The sequence below is a fragment of the Ascochyta rabiei genome, chromosome 1 (genome assembly GCF_004011695.2).
Source record: "Ascochyta rabiei chromosome 1, complete sequence".
Lineage (NCBI taxonomy): Eukaryota > Fungi > Ascomycota > Dothideomycetes > Pleosporales > Didymellaceae > Ascochyta > Ascochyta rabiei.
Genome location: NC_082405.1, coordinates 2,895,065 through 2,914,508, shown reverse-complemented (window position 1 = coordinate 2,914,508; position 19,444 = coordinate 2,895,065). Strand labels below are relative to the sequence as shown.

The 19,444-nt window shown below is 51.2% G+C and overlaps 8 protein-coding genes across 8 annotated transcripts, besides 4 other annotated features; 2 read left to right on the top strand and 6 right to left on the bottom strand.

Annotated features, from left to right (window-relative positions):
• Positions 1–207: 207 nt before the first annotated feature.
• On the bottom strand, positions 208–1,325 carry EKO05_0000876 (uncharacterized protein; the record flags this gene model as incomplete). Its single annotated transcript, XM_038936963.1, has 2 exons — positions 208–1,231; positions 1,285–1,325. 2 exons carry the CDS (start codon positions 1,323–1,325, stop codon positions 208–210), a joined length of 1,065 nt encoding a protein of 354 aa, XP_038803419.1.
• Positions 1,326–2,011: 686 nt separating this feature from the next.
• Positions 2,012–2,435: a mobile genetic element.
• A 1-nt stretch (position 2,436) lies between these two features.
• Positions 2,437–3,091: a dispersed repeat.
• Positions 2,506–3,243: a mobile genetic element.
• A 45-nt stretch (positions 3,244–3,288) lies between these two features.
• Positions 3,289–3,843: a mobile genetic element.
• A 1,002-nt stretch (positions 3,844–4,845) lies between these two features.
• On the bottom strand, positions 4,846–6,107 carry EKO05_0000875 (uncharacterized protein; the record flags this gene model as incomplete). Its single annotated transcript, XM_038936539.1, has 3 exons — positions 4,846–5,719; positions 5,778–5,978; positions 6,034–6,107. The coding sequence occupies 3 exons, from the start codon at positions 6,105–6,107 to the stop codon at positions 4,846–4,848; spliced, it is 1,149 nt and encodes a 382-aa protein (XP_038803418.1).
• Positions 6,108–6,641: 534 nt separating this feature from the next.
• Positions 6,642–7,970, top strand: EKO05_0000874 (uncharacterized protein; the record flags this gene model as incomplete). The annotated part of the gene is made up of 3 exons (XM_038936419.1): positions 6,642–6,821; positions 6,875–7,172; positions 7,222–7,970. 3 exons carry the CDS (start codon positions 6,642–6,644, stop codon positions 7,968–7,970), a joined length of 1,227 nt encoding a protein of 408 aa, XP_038803417.1.
• Positions 7,971–9,608: 1,638 nt separating this feature from the next.
• On the top strand, positions 9,609–10,626 carry EKO05_0000873 (uncharacterized protein; the record flags this gene model as incomplete). Its single annotated transcript, XM_038936619.2, has 3 exons — positions 9,609–9,935; positions 10,001–10,370; positions 10,427–10,626. 3 exons carry the CDS (start codon positions 9,609–9,611, stop codon positions 10,624–10,626), a joined length of 897 nt encoding a protein of 298 aa, XP_038803416.2.
• Positions 10,627–11,295: 669 nt separating this feature from the next.
• EKO05_0000872 (uncharacterized protein) lies at positions 11,296–11,490 on the bottom strand (the record flags this gene model as incomplete). The annotated part of the gene is made up of 1 exon (XM_038944830.2): positions 11,296–11,490. The coding sequence occupies one exon, from the start codon at positions 11,488–11,490 to the stop codon at positions 11,296–11,298; it is 195 nt and encodes a 64-aa protein (XP_038803415.2).
• A 316-nt stretch (positions 11,491–11,806) lies between these two features.
• On the bottom strand, positions 11,807–13,397 carry EKO05_0000871 (uncharacterized protein; the record flags this gene model as incomplete). Its single annotated transcript, XM_038936879.1, has 3 exons — positions 11,807–12,528; positions 12,576–13,192; positions 13,249–13,397. The coding sequence occupies 3 exons, from the start codon at positions 13,395–13,397 to the stop codon at positions 11,807–11,809; spliced, it is 1,488 nt and encodes a 495-aa protein (XP_038803414.1).
• A 442-nt stretch (positions 13,398–13,839) lies between these two features.
• On the bottom strand, positions 13,840–15,610 carry EKO05_0000870 (uncharacterized protein; the record flags this gene model as incomplete). Its single annotated transcript, XM_038936672.1, has 2 exons — positions 13,840–15,185; positions 15,271–15,610. 2 exons carry the CDS (start codon positions 15,608–15,610, stop codon positions 13,840–13,842), a joined length of 1,686 nt encoding a protein of 561 aa, XP_038803413.1.
• A 609-nt stretch (positions 15,611–16,219) lies between these two features.
• Positions 16,220–18,850, bottom strand: EKO05_0000869 (uncharacterized protein; the record flags this gene model as incomplete). The annotated part of the gene is made up of 1 exon (XM_038944829.1): positions 16,220–18,850. One exon carries the CDS (start codon positions 18,848–18,850, stop codon positions 16,220–16,222), a length of 2,631 nt encoding a protein of 876 aa, XP_038803412.1.
• Positions 18,851–19,444: the final 594 nt, after the last annotated feature.

The window sequence follows — 19,444 nt, the reverse complement described above, 5'->3', positions numbered from 1 at the left end:
AGTTACCCGATTACAATTACTTTTCTTTCTGGTGACGGAGAGATTGGTTCCAATACAGCTGTGGATAACTAGAGGTATATCTAGTCGTCTTTGGCCCATCTGTAGCCTTACGATTGACATAGACACCCCAAAAACCGATAACTAAAAGAAATGAAGACGCTTCTGAACATACAATCTCTCAGATGACATAGAAGCACACAACCATGGTCAAAACAACGCCAATGCGTTCGGTGGACTTGCCACTCCACCAGGAACGTTTGTTGGCGCACTCGTCAGCAGGAAGGTCCATCTCTTCTCCTGGCGGCATTGTCGACTCAAACTTTCAAGATCCCATAGTTCTCCAATCGGCATACCCCAGAGCGGAAGTAGAGCAGCATGCAAGCTTGCCTCAAAGCTTGCTGGAGGCCAAGCTTCAAGGCTAACGTTATCGCTCACAACAGCCGCAAAGTATGAGTCGTGCAGAAAGTCCTTCATGTCGTCTGAGGCTTCCAGTCCAGCGTACTGGTGCGTCATGACATCCCATTTACTGCGATCCTCCTTATCCTCGGTCGTTAGAGCGTTGTACTTGTAGAGCCAGCCTGTACGTATTAAGATGATGTCTCCTGTCTGGAAGGTAAGACCTTGCGATTTGGCACATGCCTTTAAGTCTGCTGTCGTAATGAGATGTTCGGTGAACGGATCATAAGAGCTGTTTTGCTGCGACCAGTCATATATGTCAAGCAGTACACCACGTCCAACTATTCCATGTCTCGCCCAGGCGTCAATGCCGAGTCTTCTTGATATCTCTGGGCCACCTTCGTCGAGTTCATCGTCTCCTTCAATCTCCTCAGAGACGATGCCATTGTAGAAGTACCCTGACTTGGGATCGGCGAAGTGCCGAAAACCGTCCCATTGGCTACTCGACTGTGTGTTGATCGTGATCTCGTCGTCGAACGCGCCTTTGCCGATTGACTTGATCTTGTGCTCGATAGGTCTTCGCCCGAATAATGGAGGCGCGGGTTCACACAAGGGCAGGCTGAGCGCAATGACACACCCGGTCTTGACATTTTCATGTGTTGCCTTGCATATGCGCTCAGGTGTTAGGAGATTGAGACGGCCCAGCTCATCGTTGCCGCCCCAGAACCAGGCTGAGCCTTCTGGTGTGCCCGCCACAACGGGAAGTTGAGCACGTTTTGGAAAGCTGTCTCGGTCACCATTGGCGTTGAGGCGCATTTTGCCCGGTATCTGTAAGCTGGGATTCGATATGAGATGTGTGAAACATTGTTGTTTGTGCGCCGCACTCACCAAAGGCTAAACGAAAGGAGGGCGACGTCGTCATAGACCATGCCACCAGCTCCATTACCGCATTCAACTTTCGACGATTTGTACTTCAACCTTTATGTAACAAGCGTCATCCACAGTGAGCATGTTTCACAATCATGATAGGTTAATCGACTATGCCCCGCTTCCTCTTGCCCGCGCAGCCCCGCATTGATCACGTGGCAAGCTCTTCCTACAATGCGCGCATTTGCGAATGCAGGGTGTCGGCTAGTGCTTACTGTCTGCTGCAGAGTATCACCTTGCTGTTGCGCGATCTTCAAAAAATAAACGATCCTAATGAGGCTTACTTGGAGCATGCCGACCATATTTACTGCAAGTGGCAGGACCTAGGGTCTTTGATAACAGCTATTCGGTCCGATCTTCACAGCGTACAGCTGAAGAGCAGAATTAACGTAGATGCTCTGAAGTCACCCCAGTGGTGCTTAGCGGTGGAGCGATCTGCAGTTGTGAATATGTATCGGAGGAGCATCTCGCGTTTGAAGATTATTGAAGCGCTGTATACCTTCGTGCTGACAAGATCGCAGAACGTGGATCCTCTCACCTTGTCTTCCGGACCCGAATGTTTGGCTTGCTAGCCTTTCCTTCGACACGTCAACGACATGACGCAGACGGGTTGCAGCATACCCAACAGGGGTCTGCAGGAGACTGAACGAATAGGGTCGAGTTCTGACTCAGATCCGGAATTTCATCTAACGTGTTTCACTAGTAAGCGGCCAACACCAGTATCCGGCCAACCCCACCAAAACGCGTCAAACTTCTTTCATCCCAACTGTGATGGCTCAACTACAACGTACTTAAGCCTCCCTTATAGAGGGTAGATGCCTTCTTACTGCCTCTGCTATTAAATTAGGACGCGTTTAGTTAAAAAATAGGGCTGCTTTGCTTTACCAGGTGCCTTGTACAACGCTCTGCTGCTGCCTCTAGGGCATTAAGTTAAAAGACGCAACAACGTCTGTTAACCTTAAGCTTAGCCCTGTTAAAGAGCAGTCCCTTATTTAGTAGATCTTAGACCTTAATTGTTGTAGATTTCTACCCTAGATTATTGATGTGCGACGAATAGCAGACACTCTCCTCACTGCCCGCAGCCAAAATCCTCCTCCTCCTTCGCTAGGCAAGAACTGGGTAGCACGCTTTATTAAGCGCCAGCCAGAACTCTAGACAAAGTAGAATAGGAAATTCTATTCACAAAGGGCACGCTGTGAAGATCCTGTCAGGATTAGCGCGTGGTTCAGGCTGGTAGAGGAGACACGCCTTACATATAGGATACCTAATAAGGACATCTACAACTTTAATAAGACTAGGTTTATAATAGGTGTTGCCTTAACGTCTAAGGTTATTACTAGCTCTAACACAGTTAGACGCGCTACTATTGTTTAGCCAGGCAATTATAAGTAGGTAATAATAATTAAGTGTGTTAACGCGTTAGGTTGGTCTATCCCACCCTTCCTTATACTAGCAGGGAAGCTCTACCAGGCTAGCTGGTATTAAGACCTTCCACCTGACTGGACTGTTGCTGTTAGTAACAACAGCTGGACAACAGATGAGCTAGGCCTTAACTAGGTGAAGCACTTTAACAGGCACACACAGACTCGCTTATTAGGTGCTTGTTAGCTACTTATCCTTAACAGTTACAGCAGCCACGCTACACCTAAGTTTGATTAGTACTGTAAGAACAACATGATTATTACCCTCTATATGCCTCCTCACACCTTACACCTTCTCTAGCCACTAGACGTTAGCTGCTACTCTCCTCTTAAGGTGGTGTATAGACATAAGGTGTCTAAGCTTGCCTGCTAAAGCATCTTCTATATTAATAAGCTTGACTTCCTATAGATATACCTGAGGATTAGACTAACTGCTCTATTAGAGAGCAATATTAAGGCTAGATTTCAAGCAACAGGGCTTATCCTATTTAATCTAGAGCGTGTCCTGTCATGCCTCACTGTTATCAGAACACTATTACCACCAGGGACAGCAGCAGGACCAGCAGGGCTGTGGACAGCAGAGACACTACGTACAGTTAACCAGCTTTAGTAGCAAGCTTGCCTTATATAAGATCTCCTTAAGCGTTAGTTACAGAGTCTAACTAGTTAAGCTATATCCTAGCTTGTTAAGGGTTGTTAGCTTATAATGCAGTTAGTAACAATCTTAACTTAGGAGAACGCTAAGCTACGTGCTTTAAATTAACGCTAGTAATATAAGTATTAAAAGTATAGACAGTATATAGCACGTAGGGGAGCTCTATAGGTTAAGGAAGCTTAATTACTAGTCTTACAGGCTAATAATGTGGTTAAGGAGGAGGCCCAGGTTGACGCTGCCCTACGGCGTTAGCGAGCACTACTAACGTGTAGCAAATGCCACGTGTAAGGCCACAACAGGACTTAATATAGAGCTATCTAATCTATTATGCTTTAAAACCTTACTTAATTCAACTGCGTGGTTGTGGAGTAATTGCACGCCAAGTTAGGCTGGTTTTGGTGGGGTTGGCCGGATACTGGTGTTGGCCGCTTACTGGTAAAACACGTTAGCCACTTCGCATGAGAGCCCTGAGGACTCTAACCATAGCCTATGACGACATCTGAAGGCTTGCAGGTGCAATTCTCGTTATATCACGGGACATCTTAGGGCGTATCTACGCAACCTAAGCATCTGCCCGTATAGCTCTTGTGCAAAGAAATCTGCATTAGTCATCTGATTCAACAGTCTGTAGCTCTTGCAATAACTGTGTGTATGTCTTATGCTGAGGTTCTCCTTACAAAGACCAACAGATTACTTTGCTAGCCACCACCACTGTTGGTTTGAAAAAGGCGTACTCACGGACCAGGGCACCACCACGTTGCACGGCACGTAGTGCACTGTGCCCACTGCGCGCAAGCCTTATGTGTGAGCCCATGCTGACAGACCCTACAAGGAGCGATGCCGCTGGATGGATTCTACGCCGGCGCGGCACATATGCCGAATTCTTGTTTAGTCCTATGCAGATATATGATGTCGTGCTGCTACAACGGAACACTGTGGGCCCGGGTGATCCATTCGCGACGCTACAAGTACAAGGGGGTGCCTGAACGGAGCAGAAATACGATTTGCCACAGCCGGGATTTTCTTCTTGTAAAAGCTCACTAGATGCTCAGTGCAAGCAGCTCGTATTTCTGCTCCCCTCAGGCGCCCCCTTTGTATAAGGGTGCCCGAATGGACTGAAATACGGAATACAATTTTGCCATGCCGGGGTTCTCTCCCTTGTAAAACATCACTGGATGCTCAGTGCAAGCAAATTGTCCAGGCAACCCGCTTGTAATGCGGCCGTGGTTGTATTGAAGGATGATAGTTTAGTCGGTCGGCTAACTAGATGTAAGCAAGACTGCGCCATTGTCCGTAGATGCGGTCTTCGCCGAGACATTACTCGCTACCTCCACAACCTATCGTACTATGTAGAGCGACGCGGCCAGATCCAAACGCTGCAACACGAATGAAGATCATTCCAGTAAATTTCCAACTTGTACTTGGCAGTAAATTAAGCGCACACGCTCACTTCTTGAGTGCAGCGTCGTACAAGCTGACTAGGATGCCAACCATAGCACCGATTTGCAATCCGTGGTAGCCACCAGGGACGTTGTTACGCACGACACCAACACTTTGTTCGGAGAATGGACCCCAGCTAAGGTCTACAGCTTTGGCGAGTCCAGCTTCACCGACCAAAGTCGCATCGATGATAGGTAGGCGGTAGGCGCTAAACGCCAGGATGGCCTTAGCGATATTGAAAACAAGTGGGTCTGCGGGATACTGGCGGTGCGATGTTTTGTGGTTGGTGTTGGATCGGAGCGTCAAATTGAAGAAGTATGAAAAGATGAATGGCAGCACCCAGCTCGTCAAGGACCACAGTGAAGCCGGTGCCCACCATTCGCTAGTCAAAAGAGTCCAGAAATCGGGGATGTGTAGATAGTGACTATTTGCCGAGTCCAGAGCAACAGCAGGTGTTGTTTGTAGAGTGTTAAATTGAAGCCCGGCAGCCTCGATGAGAAGGATGAGCGTCTGGATCGCAGCGACAGAGCTAACGTTTTCACGGACAAACTCCTTGAATTCATCAACTCGTGTCCTGTCCCATAGCTCAGAAACCTTGGTCTTCGCCGCCTGGATTGACTGGTCGGCAACTTCGGCAAGCTGTGACGGCGAGGCTGGGATGTCAACTTCATTGATAATCTCGGAGACACGTCTCGGTATAGCCCTTGGGGTTTGCTGTGAGAGGCTTTGCGTCAAGTCTTGAGCGGTTCGAGAGAGGCTCTGGGAAGCAGACTGAACAGTCTTCGAGGCAGATTGTGCGGCAGATTGAGCGGCAGATTGAGCGGTAGGCTGAGCGATAGTACGTGGTGTACGCGTTGTCACGGGCGGTGTCGGCTCCTCACTGCAATGTTGGTGTTAGCCTAGCGCGTCACGCGTCGTGTACGTGTGGCAGTACTCACGAAGACGCCTTCACAAGAGTTCTGCGGCGCGTCGTCTTCACAGTGGTCAACCCCTCGGGCGACGAGCGTTCACGCTTGACTGGAGACCCGCCACGACCATAATAATCACGGAACTCTGGACGCGTGGCAAATGCAGTCTCGTTGTTGTTAAGATGATTTTCGAGCAAGAGTACAAGATCATCTTTCAAGTAACTATCCGCACTGCAGTACTTGTCAATGACATGTTAAATTATAAGACGCTGTTCATAGGACGTACTCAGCAAGCTTTGCCGTCTGTGCAAGTTCAATCAGCTCGCCTTTGCGCTTTTTCTGCAACCAAGAATGGGACATCGTATTTAGTACGAAAGCAGTCGCGTAAGTGAGGCGATCAAGAAGATATGTATTTTGAAGCTATACAAGCGCGTTGTGGTGGGAAACCTGGGATACGTGATGATGTGGGGAAGCAAACTGACGACCTGACGCGAATGTAAACAGTGGCTAGGGCACGTGATTTCATTAGCGCTAGACCTCGAGTGGAATTTGTCTAAGGCGACTACCGAGTGCATTGGCGTTGGGACTGTGTAGAATAAACATCATTCAATACGTCTTGAGCCTGAAGGGTCTTTCTGATGGAGAAGAGCCATTCTGGCTCGTTATCGTCCATCGGCCGCTGATAGTGAATAGACAGGGGCCGGGCAGGAACGGCCTCTCCACGCCGCGGTCTTGGCAAAGATTTTGTCCAGGCGTCAGACTGCCGCAACGACAACAACGTCACTGCACCATCTGTCTGCGCATCCTCTAAGTTCTTTGCACCTAGTCTTTCTCTTTCTGTACTTTTCCAATCAATCTTGCATCAAACGGCGCCCCTGTCGAGGCTCAACGCTAATGGTACTTGCCCGAGTGGCTAACTTTTTAACCAACGGAGAAACCACACACAATCTGGTCGAAGAGCGGGGAAGAGATGTTGCTGTCGCAATGGACAGCGTCGCATCGTCTGCGGCTGGCACGGCAAAGGTCATAACCGAGGAGATAGAGGATGATGAGGGCCGCCCACCATATATCCATGTGAGGAAGTCTCGAAGTAGGGCCTGAAAGGACGTCAGTTGACCACTATGCAGGCAATGCTGGCCGGAGGGATAGGGGGGACAACTGGCGATATGCTCATGCATTCGTTAGACACAGTGAAGACACGGCAACAAGGCGACCCTCACATGCCACCGAAATACACATCCATGGGCAGCACGTACTACACAATATGGCGACAAGAAGGGTTCAGGAAAGGATTGTATGGCGGTGTGAAGCCTGCCTTCTTGGGTTCTTTCGGCGGAACGGTCTGCTTCTTCGGGACATACGAGTGGAGTAAGCGGTATATGATCGACAATGGCATCACGCCGTCGGTGGCGTACTTTGCAGCGGGTAGGCCATATCTAGGTTCTTCGAATGATCAGAAGCTGACAGAATACAGGCCTCCTTGGCGATCTTGCTGCTGCACCTGCATACGTACCGTCCGAAGTGTTAAAAACGCGCCTTCAATTGCAGGGTCGATACAACAATCCCTTCTTCAACTCGGGCTACAACTATCGCTCCACCATCGACGCTGCTCGTGTGATTGTCAGAACAGAAGGCTTCGGTGCGCTGTTTCATGGATATAAAGCTACTCTATGGCGCGATCTACCCTTTTCAGCATTACAATTCACGTTCTATGAAAAAGAGCGGGATTTGGCGAAGAGTTATATGGGCTCAAACAATATTGGCCTGCTCTTGGAAATCGCGACGGCAGCCAGTGCAGGAGGGGCTGCGGGTGTGATCACAACACCTTTGGACGTGGTCAAGACACGCATCCAAACCCAACAGCCCGAACACTCGGCCTCGACGAGAGCTCCGACGAAATCAGCGATCACACCCACTTCATCCTCAAAACACACGTCTACATTACGACCCACTACAACTCATGTTTCGCAAAACCGACCCATCTCGACGTCATCACCCTCCACAACTCTCAAGGCACACGGCGCCGCAACACTCGACACATCTTCTGTTTTTACCGGGTTGAAGATCATATACAAGACAGAAGGAATTGCTGGATGGTTTAGAGGCGTAGGACCACGATTTGTGTGGACCAGCGTGCAAAGCGGAACGATGTTGGTACTCTACCAAACACTGTTGAGACACTTTGAACAGCATCCGCTTGTGAATATGGACGAGGGACTGTAATATACTGTACGATTATGTCAAGATACGTGGACTGGATTGGAGTCATAAAAGACATGCATTGACGGCGTTTAGGGTCGCTGTAGAAGCGACATATTAGACATGCATTACCCACAATTATACTCTTTCACAAGTTCAAGTCGAGTATCTGGCCGGACTAACGCCATGAACCCATTCCTCAGACACACGACTCCGCAGGAAGCCAGAGCATGAACATCAAGTTCACACAACGAGCCACATTCCTCTCCTCATTTCAAGGACGCTTCATCATGCTGAACAGCGTAGATGACTGGCAAAAAATCTTCTTGCCCTTGACTTTCTTGTGCAGTGGATACGTCCAGTACGGACTTCCGGACTCGCTCCAGTCCACTGGCGGTGCAGCTGTGGGGGGACGCCGAGCTAGTAGGTGAGTGTGACGTTGAAATCACGCCGGAGCGGGAGGAGGACGTCGACGATACTGACGCTGATGCGACGAGTGATGGTAAGTCAGAGGGCACGGTTGGCAGTTGATAGCAGTTCGCCCATGCGCAGTACGCAAGAGACTCTTTGGAAGAGTGTGGCATACGTTCCTTGTCCAACATGGAAAGTGGAACCTCGACGTACTTGTAGATTACGTGGTTCGGTCTCCGCTTGCTGTTCATATCGATGTCTCACTTGGGTTCGCTCCTCAGGCCAGCTGTTCGCGCCCAAAGCCGGTCGAACACCTGTCAGGATATCAGACTCTGGAGGATTCGAATTGCACAAATCCAGGTCGACTTGCTGCATGAAATGTGAACGAGAAAGCACTACTACTGGTTTGATGGGCATGAGGCCACAGAGACAACGAGAACAACTTTTTGCCATCCCCATAAAATGGGCGCGCTTAAGCAGCGCCAATCTAATCCAGATGGTCCGGCAGACACTGATCACAAGTGATTTCTTGCCTTTTAGATGCATTGATAGGCAAAACAAAGTATTCCCGACTTTTGCCTAGGAAGCTGGAGGCTTTGTGCAGCCAATGCTGAAGCTCTTCTTCTACGATCAGTGCGGGAACGAGGAAGTCGGTGGTACTAGACCGGTATGTAACCAGTATCCGAAGATTGCGAAGTAGTGAAATATAAGTATGGTATTCATTTCTTTACGTAAAAGAGAGGTGCTGCCCTATGCCGTAGTTGTACTATTTTCAAGCGCCATACACGCACAATGGAGGCGCTGGTCCGCCGCTCTCTGCAGGATTGTAGTGCTGCAGAAGGCTTTCTTGTATGGCGAGAGTGCAAATTTTCTGGAGCTCAGCTCTCAAGAGTCCTTCACTGCAGCTCTTGCGAGAAATGTACTTCTTCTGCCTTTCACTTGGCCACCACGTCTTCCTCTCCGCGCTCAGCAGCCTAGCACCTTCCATACTTCTGCTCATCCCATACAGACTTTGATTCTCCTTCGCGCAACTAATCCCGCAGGAATCAAAAGACTAATATGTTGGTTTGGGTGGTGTCCGTCTCCGTCTTGTTTTGGGTGGTGTCCAACTCCGTCTTGTCTGTATCTGCAAGCACCGCCGTCCCACACCACCACATCCCACAACCCTTCCAGCACCTCAATCGCCGCGCAGTCGATGTTTCAGCCGAGTGGGAAAAAGCATGGTGCAAAGGCAGTAAGCTATTGCAAGCCATGATCAGAAGCGAGGCCGAAGCAGCTGCATACGTAACGCCCGTCCGCAGTCCCTGGGATGGCGATCTAGTGCAGCAATTTCGCAGATGGGGATATCGAGAGCTGGAAGACTATCGAAGTGAGCTGTGCGACTTCGGACCTGATCAGCATAATCTGCAGCGCGCTTTCAGCGAGCTCGGGATCGGGATTGCGTCGTCGGTTGATGGCGGGCCGAATCATTGCTTCTATGTCGAGCACAAGTATGGACCTACGGTACAGCGCCCGCCGGATGGACAGTGGCCAGAGCTAGACCAGCAGTATTACATGGTTGGAGAGAAGCGATACAGAGTGAGCGACATATCCCTTTTCATCTTTTCCTACTACCTCCTACTTCAAACTAACACGAGACCCAGGAGACCCAAGCCTACAGTACCATTGGCATCAACCCATCGGCCGGGGCAGTCTACTTCCTCAACCGGCTGAGCCCGACCCAAGCCGCGCTCGAGAACTGGGGCAACCCAGAGGTGCGCAAGGCGTGGCTGCCCGCGCTGGCCTCGAGCTCCGACCACGCGTGGGGATTCTGGAACCGCGTCAACACTGCGAATCTCGCGGGCATCAGGAAGATCTTCTCCTGCATGATCACAAACGAAGTCACGCTAGCGCTTATCACAGAGGCGCTGCGGAGCTACCCGCTGAGTCCCGGGGAGGAGCGCCCAAATGGAGTGCAGAAGTGGCCTGGCACTACGCTTCCGATGCGATATGACGCCGCGCAGGCTCTCCTGGGTACGTTGCTACTGTGCTGTGCTTGACTCGCTCGTAAGCTGACTGACTTGCTCTAGGCTCGCCCAATGGACTGGGTGTTGGCTATTTCCTGGCTCAGCACAAGCATCGCCTGGGCAACAAGGCGGTTGAGAAAGTCACCGTGTTCCGCCCGGACAAAGGGATGATGCCATATCTGCTCTTTTGGGTCGAAGATGCGCCACTGGCTACGCGAGATATCGCAGCGAGCAAGAGAAGGAAGACTTGGGCTCGCCTTTGAGTGTTCCTAGGATATACTGTGGCCAGTGTTGTGGTTGAGGAGAAAGTGTTTGGATATCTCGAAGTAATTGGGAAAATTTCGTACGGCTGTGTAATGTATAATGTTGAACGGATGGCTACTCGAGATATTATCCACTGTCGTATTTGACAAGACCCCACCACTCCTCCATGTTCTTATCAACTCGTCAATTACAGCCAACTCGCACTTGACCGTTTGATAAATCCACCGATTATATGACTCTAGAACTTTAGAGGGTTTTCCAACCCTGCGTGAAAATTGTAACCACCTTCAACAGAGTTCAGATCATGCAAGAAGCGTTGGCGGTATAGGGAGGCTTTGCATAAGGGACAGCAAAGGATCAACGAGGTAAAGTCACGACAACGGGGATATCTGCCAGATTTATTTTGGTGGTAGCGTGGTCGGGACGATCTGAGTGATGCAGTCCATATACTCATGACCTGGTTGGTGCGAGCGAGCACAAGTCTAGGGTTCAAGTGCTACACGTTTCTCGTCCTACCAGCACTCGCTCTCATTACCGACATTGACGTAGATGGACCAGACCTAGGAGCCTCCAACATGTGTCTAGAGGGGGCCCGCTGAAGAGAGGGTTGCCGGGTAGTCGCAGGAGCATGCGTCGGAGACCAGAGCGCTTGAGGATCAGTATCACCGTCAGGTGTAGTCGAACATGAAGACTGTGTATCCAGGAGCCATGTTGGAAGGGAAGGAAGCTGTTGGGGGTGGAGACGACAGCAGCGCAGGGTCCGCCTGCCGCTTCCCCAGCTGTGCGCGTCGTGGGGTCACTTGTGGGTCCGGCGAGGCTGCCGTGATCGCAGCAAGGCTGAGAATGGCGATTGTCGACTTCATGGTGAGTGATGCGTTTGTTGCCATCGAAGCCCGAGGCGAGACGTAACGGATGCCTGAGGTGCAAGGGGCGCGTTCCTGCCTTCTTGTATCGTGACTGCTGCCGCGGTCTATTGGGTACACTAGCCGGCTGAGGTCTGGTCAGGTACACATTGATGCTCCGTGGCGCGACAGCTTGTCTCCGGCACCATATCGATCTTGGATATATTGGAGGCGGACTGTTCAGGCGGAATGAATGACGGGGTCTTGATAGGTTGCTTTTTTGTTGTGACGGCCACGCCTTTGACTACACCCTCGTGTCACTGCCCTCTCTCTTCCGTCAATCCCTCTTGTCTAGGACAGCAGACACAACCACCCCCTCCTGGCTCCTCTCACCTCTCGAGCTTGCGACACCACTCCTCTCTGAACCCGGTGTTGTCGGGCTAAACCCGTTGAGCATCATCATGCCGTCCTCAAATTCGACGTCGTGGAAGTACTTGTAGTCCAAACCCCTCAGCTCATCGTCTTCAGTAGCCCGGATGTGGCATCCCGGGATCTTGTTAATGACAAAAAGCAGGATGATGGAGACGACGAAAGACCACGCTGCGCATGTAGATGCCGCGGCAAGCTGGTACCCCATCTGCTTCCAGTTCCTATCCCACCAACCTCCTTCGTATGTATTGTTCACGCCGTCCATGGCCGGTACATAGTTCGCTGCAAAGAAGCCAGTCAAAATGTCGCCGACGAAGCCACCAACACCGTGGATGGCGAAGATATCGAGGCCGTCATCGACGGGTAGCAGGTACTTGTACCGAACGGTGTAGAACGACGCACATGAAGTCAGAGCACCCACAAGCGCGGCGACATAAATGGGTACGAAGCCTGCAGCTGGAGTGATGCCTACCAGACCGGCGATGATGCCAGAACAGAACCCGATAATGGAGAACTTGTGGGTGTGCATGTACTCGAGAAGAGCCCATGCCAGGCCGCCGCCACATGCTGCGAGGTTAGTGTTGCAGACCACATAGATGGAGCGGATCGAGATGTTGGCGGTGGACGCCCCTGGAATTGTTCAGTCCATATTTCACAAAGTCTTTAACGCCACATACCATTGAACGCATACCAGCCGAACCAGATGAGGATTGTTCCAAGACAAACCAGAAAAGGGCTATGAGGCTTGAAATGAAGCATCTTGGGGTGATGCGATTCTTTGTGCGGGTCGAGACGCGGACCCAGCATGACGGCCCAAGCCAGAGCTGAGAAACCAGAGGCAATGTGTACCGGCCCGCTGCCGGCAAAATCGTACACTCCGAGTTTGTATAACCAACCAGATGGGTTCCACTCGGCATGCGCCAGCACGTAATATACAAACGTTGTCCAGCAAAGTATAAAGAGCATCGAAGGCCACATGCGTCCACGCTCGAGCATAGCGCCAGCTAAAACCATCGCCGTTGCGGTGACAAAAGTGAAGCCGAAGCAGGCATAGAGTACGTCCGGGATGTCTGGGTTCGCCAAAGATGGATAAGCAAGGACATTGTGCAAACCAGCCTTCGACAGATTGCCAATGAATGAGTTCGTGGTATGCGACTGATATAACGAATACCCATACACCCAGAACTGAATGCCGACGGCGCTGGCACAGAAGAGAGACTGGAATATCATTGTCAGCGCGGCTTTGCGTCTGTGCATGCCGGCATAGAGGAAACCGATTGCAGGAGTAATCTGCCTGTGTCGGTCGGTCAGTCCTGTTATTGTGACTATCAGTTCACAAAATCGACCCACCAGCAGAGCACTGAGCCAATAAGTAGCCAGCAAAGGTCGCCTTTATCATAAAGTGCATTGAGATCCGTTGTCATGACATCCCCACCCGTCGGCATGTCAATGTAATCCGGCCATTCAACTACTGGAGTGGGAGCTGGGATGTCTGCCATGGCGCCTGTTCACTGTCAAGATACAGATCGTCAGGGAAACGTTGGAGAATCCAATGTATCGGATGTGTGTGGACAACAACCCTCGACTTCGTTCAGCCACCAGTGAAACCTTTATATGCAGGCAAACGGCATTGTCCACGCACATGAGATAGGCACATCCTCGCACCTTCTCGCCGGAGGTCTTTTTGATCGAACCAATGATTATTGATCGGGGGTCACAGAGCCGACAAGCATAGCAGCAATGCACCACAAAGCAGGGTAGCAAGACATCACAGTCAGCTGCTTATCGTTACACTCCATGAATCAAGGTGTTTGGACCGATAGCTCGGCGATATGGGCGGAGCGGAATAGTGTATCTCTTGGCGAGAGATAACGACGCGGGGTGCACATGGGTATGCTCGAACCTCAATCCGAGTTGATGACGTCGATCTCACTCAGATCGTCATACACCTCTTGCGACAAGTTCCCAGCACTTGCGCATTCCAGTCGAGAGTGTCTCGTTCTCCATGGAATTTGTGCTGACCCATTTACGAGCAGGTGTGCCATCGCACACAAGGCTGTCAGCTTCATTCTTACCGGTGATTCGGTAATGATAGGCGTGCATGGTGAGCTTCAAGTGGGTGAAGACATGAAGCAGTGGGTCGAAGTTAGTAACGTGGCGTGCTTTGCCCAAGTCAACGCCGCCAGCATTCAGGCTTGAGAGGTATTTCTGCGCCGAGGTCTTGCAATGCGCAGCCGTTGTGTCCGATTTCGACAGCATGGTCTGTGGAAATTGCCAGAGTGATGCCAGGAGGCCTGTTGCTGGTCTCTGCTCAATGAGCCATTTGCTGTCTTCGTTCGAATAGCAGAGCTCGATGAGACAAACCACACAGTCCTCTTCTTTCGCCTTCTTCTTCGTTGTTTTCTTTGGGAAGAGCGAGCAGTAGGTATTGACTGACTTTGTGACTCCTGTAGAGATTGGCACCTTTCGTTTTTTCGATTCAGAAGCCGCTTCTTCATCCTCGGTGTCGATGTTGGAGCTTGCGCTTGGTGTGCCGATTGCGAAGTACCGCGATAATGTATTCGACTGCTTAGTAATCGTTTTCCTTTTCTTGGTAGGTTTGACATCCTCATCAGATATTTCTTCCTCCGGTACCGTCGCCAAGTCTTCAGTGTCTAGCTGATCGCAAAAGGTGCAAACGTCCTCGATGTCCGGTACTGCTGTCTTCGACTGACGGTTCTTGGAGAGGGCCACTCCTTCGTTGTAGGCTCGACATGTCTTCTGGATCGGGCACTCTTCACACTTGGATTTTGGTGTACAAATTGTCGAGCCGAGTTCCATCAGCGCCTGGTTCCATTGCCCTGGTATGGCACTAAACTCCACTTCTGGGTGGTTAGATACCTTCTTGATCAGTTCGTCGGCGACTTTCCAGAGCACATCAGAAGACTTCTTGTCTTTCACATCAAAGTAAAGGCCCAGCTGTCGGCTCAGCACCCTGGCAACATTGCCATCCAGCACAGGTTCAGCTCGTCCAAATGCTATGCTGGATATGGCACCAGCAGTATACTGACCAATGCCTGGCAGCTGTAACAAACCAAAGACTTCGTTTGGCATCGTCTGTGATGGGTTGGACACGACAGCTTTTGCGCCTTCGTGCAGTCGTGTTGCCCTCGAGTAATAACCTAGGCCTTTCCAGGCAGCCAGGACCTCGTCGTGGTTGGCATTAGCGAGATCCTGCACCGTAGGCCACTTTTCAATCCAGTTCTTGAAGTATGGAATAACTGTAGAGACTCGAGTCTGCTGAAGCACTGTAACCATATCAGCATGTTCTCGCAGCGCACGTGATAACGCGTGTCGATGTGTAAAGAATTCATCTGCTCTTTGCTCACTTACTGACTTCACTGACCCATACCTCGTACGCCCTTTTGTTTAGTGTTTGCTTGATTTGTTCCTCTGGTCCACCATCTTGAGATCGATCGAGCCACGGTTTCCTCCACGGCATGGTCCTACAATCTTCCACGCCCTTGAACCAGTTCAAAAGCGCGCCATGCTGAGCTCTGTCATCAAGAAGAAGAGGATAGTGGTAGGAAGACGAGTGAGCACGCGCTGGTGGCAGAACCGTTGCGGCAGGCTCTTTGGGTCTTTCGAAACAGTTCGATGTTGTGGCCTTAAGACTGGACCTTGCCGATGCTGCCTTGCTGGCCTTCGATGTCGCTGCACGGCGCGGTGGCATAGCGCAGGAGAGCCTCGACTGGATAGTTTTGACGTGAATGGTGAAGAAACTGGCATGCCGCTATTGGTCGGTGCGGACGCGTATCGATCGCGCTCGCGCTAATACCGTATTAGCGCAAGTTGAGTACATAAACCTCTGTATGTCTGAGTTCGAGGCATCAAGTGCATTCGAACGAGAGCGTAAACAAGGCATCACAGCACAAACTTCAATACGGATAGTGTCTAAGGCCAAGCGAAGATTTCAAACTAAACATTCAGCGCGATGCGCGATGCGCGATGCGCGTAACTACTAGTCTACCAGAACGCTGTTTGGCTCTATGGTAGCAAGATGATGACGGACAGCAGAGTCCAACACCCGCTCAAAATGAAGTAATCAAATCTACACAAACAGGAATTTCGAATATCAGAACAGTGGTAATACGTTGGCCTACAACGCAATGCGGTACAGAGCAGTACATTAGAGACTGCAAAGAGGACAAGCTTGGTATCGTGCGAAGGCAGGTCTCGGACTAAACAAGAAACTAAGCGCAGGTATAACATAACTTCGTGAATCCCCCGGGGTCGATGGACTACAAACGCCAGAGAAGACATATGGTAATAGTTGTTTCTTTCAAAGCAGAAGGCTTTGTCGAGCAGAAGTGGGTGGTAATGGGAGTGGCATGTTCGGCGGCGGCGCAGGAAGAGGCATGTCAGGTGGTGGCGCAGGTGGCGGTAGCCCTAGTACTGGCATGCTCTTGCGTAGCATAAGGTTCTTTGACAATGCTGGAGTCTGAAGGGAAGCCTCTTGCCTCAGAGCACCAGTACTAGGACTTGAGTGCAAGACTCTGTTTGCGCTCAATCCTGGAGGAGATCGTAGACCTGTACCGGGCACAAAAGACGGCGATGAGGAGATAGCGATCGTTGGGCGGATCGACGACAGGAAAGGTGCGGGGTCAGATCGTATTTGCACGGATGTCGGTCGACGGAGTGTTTGGGACTGAGCCGAGTGGAGTGTGGGTGCATGGGACGATGGTGGGATCGTCCCTGCTGCTGCCGAGGATGACAGTGAGGGTGAAGTCACAGAGCGGTTAGCTAAGGTCGCCAAAGATGGGGATGCTGAAGCTGGCACTGCTGAAGCTCTTCGTTGGACTGCATTAGGGGAGTTGGTGTGCTGAGCTTGCGGGCGAACTGGGAATGGTTTCAGAAAGGGCTTCGGCGTTGTCGAGATACGATGCTGGCGAGAGGGGTTGGATTTAAACGGGGCCAGCGGAGATGAAGCTTGCATAGTGTGTGGTGATGTGTGACCGACAGACTGACGGAAGGCAGATTGGGGCGGAGCGGGCGCCAGTTCGCGGGGTGGTGGAGAGATGGTTCTTTCTCTAGTGATCGTGCTGTAGCCACCGCTGTTGAACCTCACCGGGCTATCTTCGCGATCTTTGACGGCAACAGACGCCGCGGCTTCTCGGCCCAACTTCTCAGGGTTCGATTGAGAAGAAACCGAGCGTACTTGGCTAGCAATATGTGCAGTAAGACCTTTAGCCGCCACAAACGGGGGCGCAGGCGTCGGCACCGTTTCCATTGCCGTAGGAGGCGTGGTCTCAGGCTCAGGTATCCGCTCTTTCTGCGATTTTGGTGAAATTGGTCCGTAAAAGGAATGCCGCTGTCGCATTGCAGGTACTTCGACAGACATGGAGTTGTCCTCAGTCGTGATTGGCAGGGGTTGCACAGACCTCCGACGGAAACCTGTGTCGTTGCTGGGATTGGAGTGAAACGACCTGAGGGGTCGGAACGGCTCAGTCTCTGCTACTGGGGTAAACCCTTCCTTGAGAGGAGACTGTGGAACAGGCGAGGAGTCCCGAGAGGTGTTCCTGGTTCCGGTACCAGATGCCGATGTTGTGTTGGACATGTACGAGAATCGCGACCGTCCTCGTAGCTGGTCAAACTGTATTTGATCCTGCGAGATGGGTGTAGATGACACTGAAGATACCTCAGCTGACTGGCGCTTGGTGCTCTGCCAAGAAGATTGGTCACGGGACGAGCTGGCTATGCTAGGTGTTCGCTCCGTGCGATCGCCTTCCAGTTCTGAAGTGACAACCTTGAGCGGGACCGCGTGATACGATTGATGTGGCGAATCCACGGGAGCGATCTTGGTGATGACATTGGGATCCCGCTGCACCAGATAACGATGGCTGGTTTCAATAGACTGCTTGCCAGAGGAACCGTCGATCGAGGATGACGTTCTTGTTGACTCATCCTTGGCCCTCTGTCCGCCATTGTTTTCGATCTCTTTCCTCACTGTGGTCATCCAAGCATCCATCTCCTCTGCGCTTTCCAAAACTAACAGGAAACTAGTCGCGGCCCTCCTGCCAATGGCGTTTTGCGTCCGCAGCCTGGACAGGAGCGAACTTTTGGGCCCCATCTCGATCGTACCGTCGTCGTGGGCATGGCTGGATATCTGCAATACCCAATGCTTTCCAGGAATCAGATCGCACGCGAAGGCTGCTGAATCTTTGCCAAGCTTCAACACCTTTTCAGGCAGACGATCGAACGGTCCATCACCTGCGTACTGCATAATGTAACCTGACGTGACGAGTATGTAGATCTTGTTGATTAGCTCTGGCGCGGCTGGATTGAGAACCGAGTTGGATATCAGTCGTTTGTGCGACCTCTCCAGCTTCTTCGTTTCGGTGCTGTTTTCCTCAATCACAGACAAATCGCGTGCACTGTCTATTCTTTCCCGTATGAGTTCAGCTTGTCGCCGCTGACTTTGTGTCCGCATCAGAACTTCGGGGGGAAACACGCATGCTTGCACAGTATCATGTTTGACCGATTGCGGGAAGGCTTGGAACAGCGGCGGAGGCTCCCAATGTGCAGTGTCGGTATCTAGAGGTGGAGGCTTCATGGACATTGGGCGGAACATCAGACTGGATCGCGATCGTATCGACTGTTGTGCGGAGGGCGAAATGTTCTGTCTCAAGGCTGACTTGGACTGTTCCGCAGGTTTTGGAGGCGTCTGTGGGCGCATGGGAATGGCAAGTCCAACTTCCGTATGACCCCGAGCCCTTTCCACCTTCGGACGACTAAAGATGTTGAACAACGACATCTTCGATGATGCGCGCGCAATCTTAGGTGCTTTGTTCTGATTTGAACTGGGGCCGGAGATGGACTGAGAGGCCGTTTCACGGAGGTTGACCGTCGATCGAGTGAAGCGCCATCTTGAGTTGGCCAAGTTGCGCAAGCTGTGATTGTCGTCTGAAGCCATGGCGGATGCAGCCGGGTTGGTGCGTGGTGTGATTACTGCATGTATTCTGGTATGGTGGTGCAGCGATGATTGATGTAAGCAGTATTTCAAGTCTCTGTGCTACTGCTGAGAAGAGGGTGTCGAGATCGACAAACCGGCAATCGTGAGGTACAGCGACTGAGTGATTTGTTAAATTTTACGGCGAACGCTTGCGGGGACTAGAGCAAGGATGATGCTGTTGGAGAGGAATCGAAGAATGTGTTGGTAAACAGCGGCGCTTTGACAAAAGAAATTGCTGGGTGCCGTGATCAATCAATCCTTGTGTTGAAAATGTACAAATTGCGAATCGAAGGGGTTAACGAGCGTTCTATGTCCAGAATGGTGATAGGGGAAGCAGAAACGGATATCAAACGAGAGGACAGGACGTAAGCCCCTGGGCACGAGAGTTTGGCAGGAGTTATGGAAGCAGCTGAGAAGGGAGGCAGGGTCTGAAACACGTCTCGACGACGAGGCGATGGTGGAAGAAGGAAAGTGGCGGAGGTGCTAGCTGCCGCGGATGGTCGCTCTATTCATGGCTATGCGCAGCCTGGGTCTCTCGCTGGGTGATCTGATGGC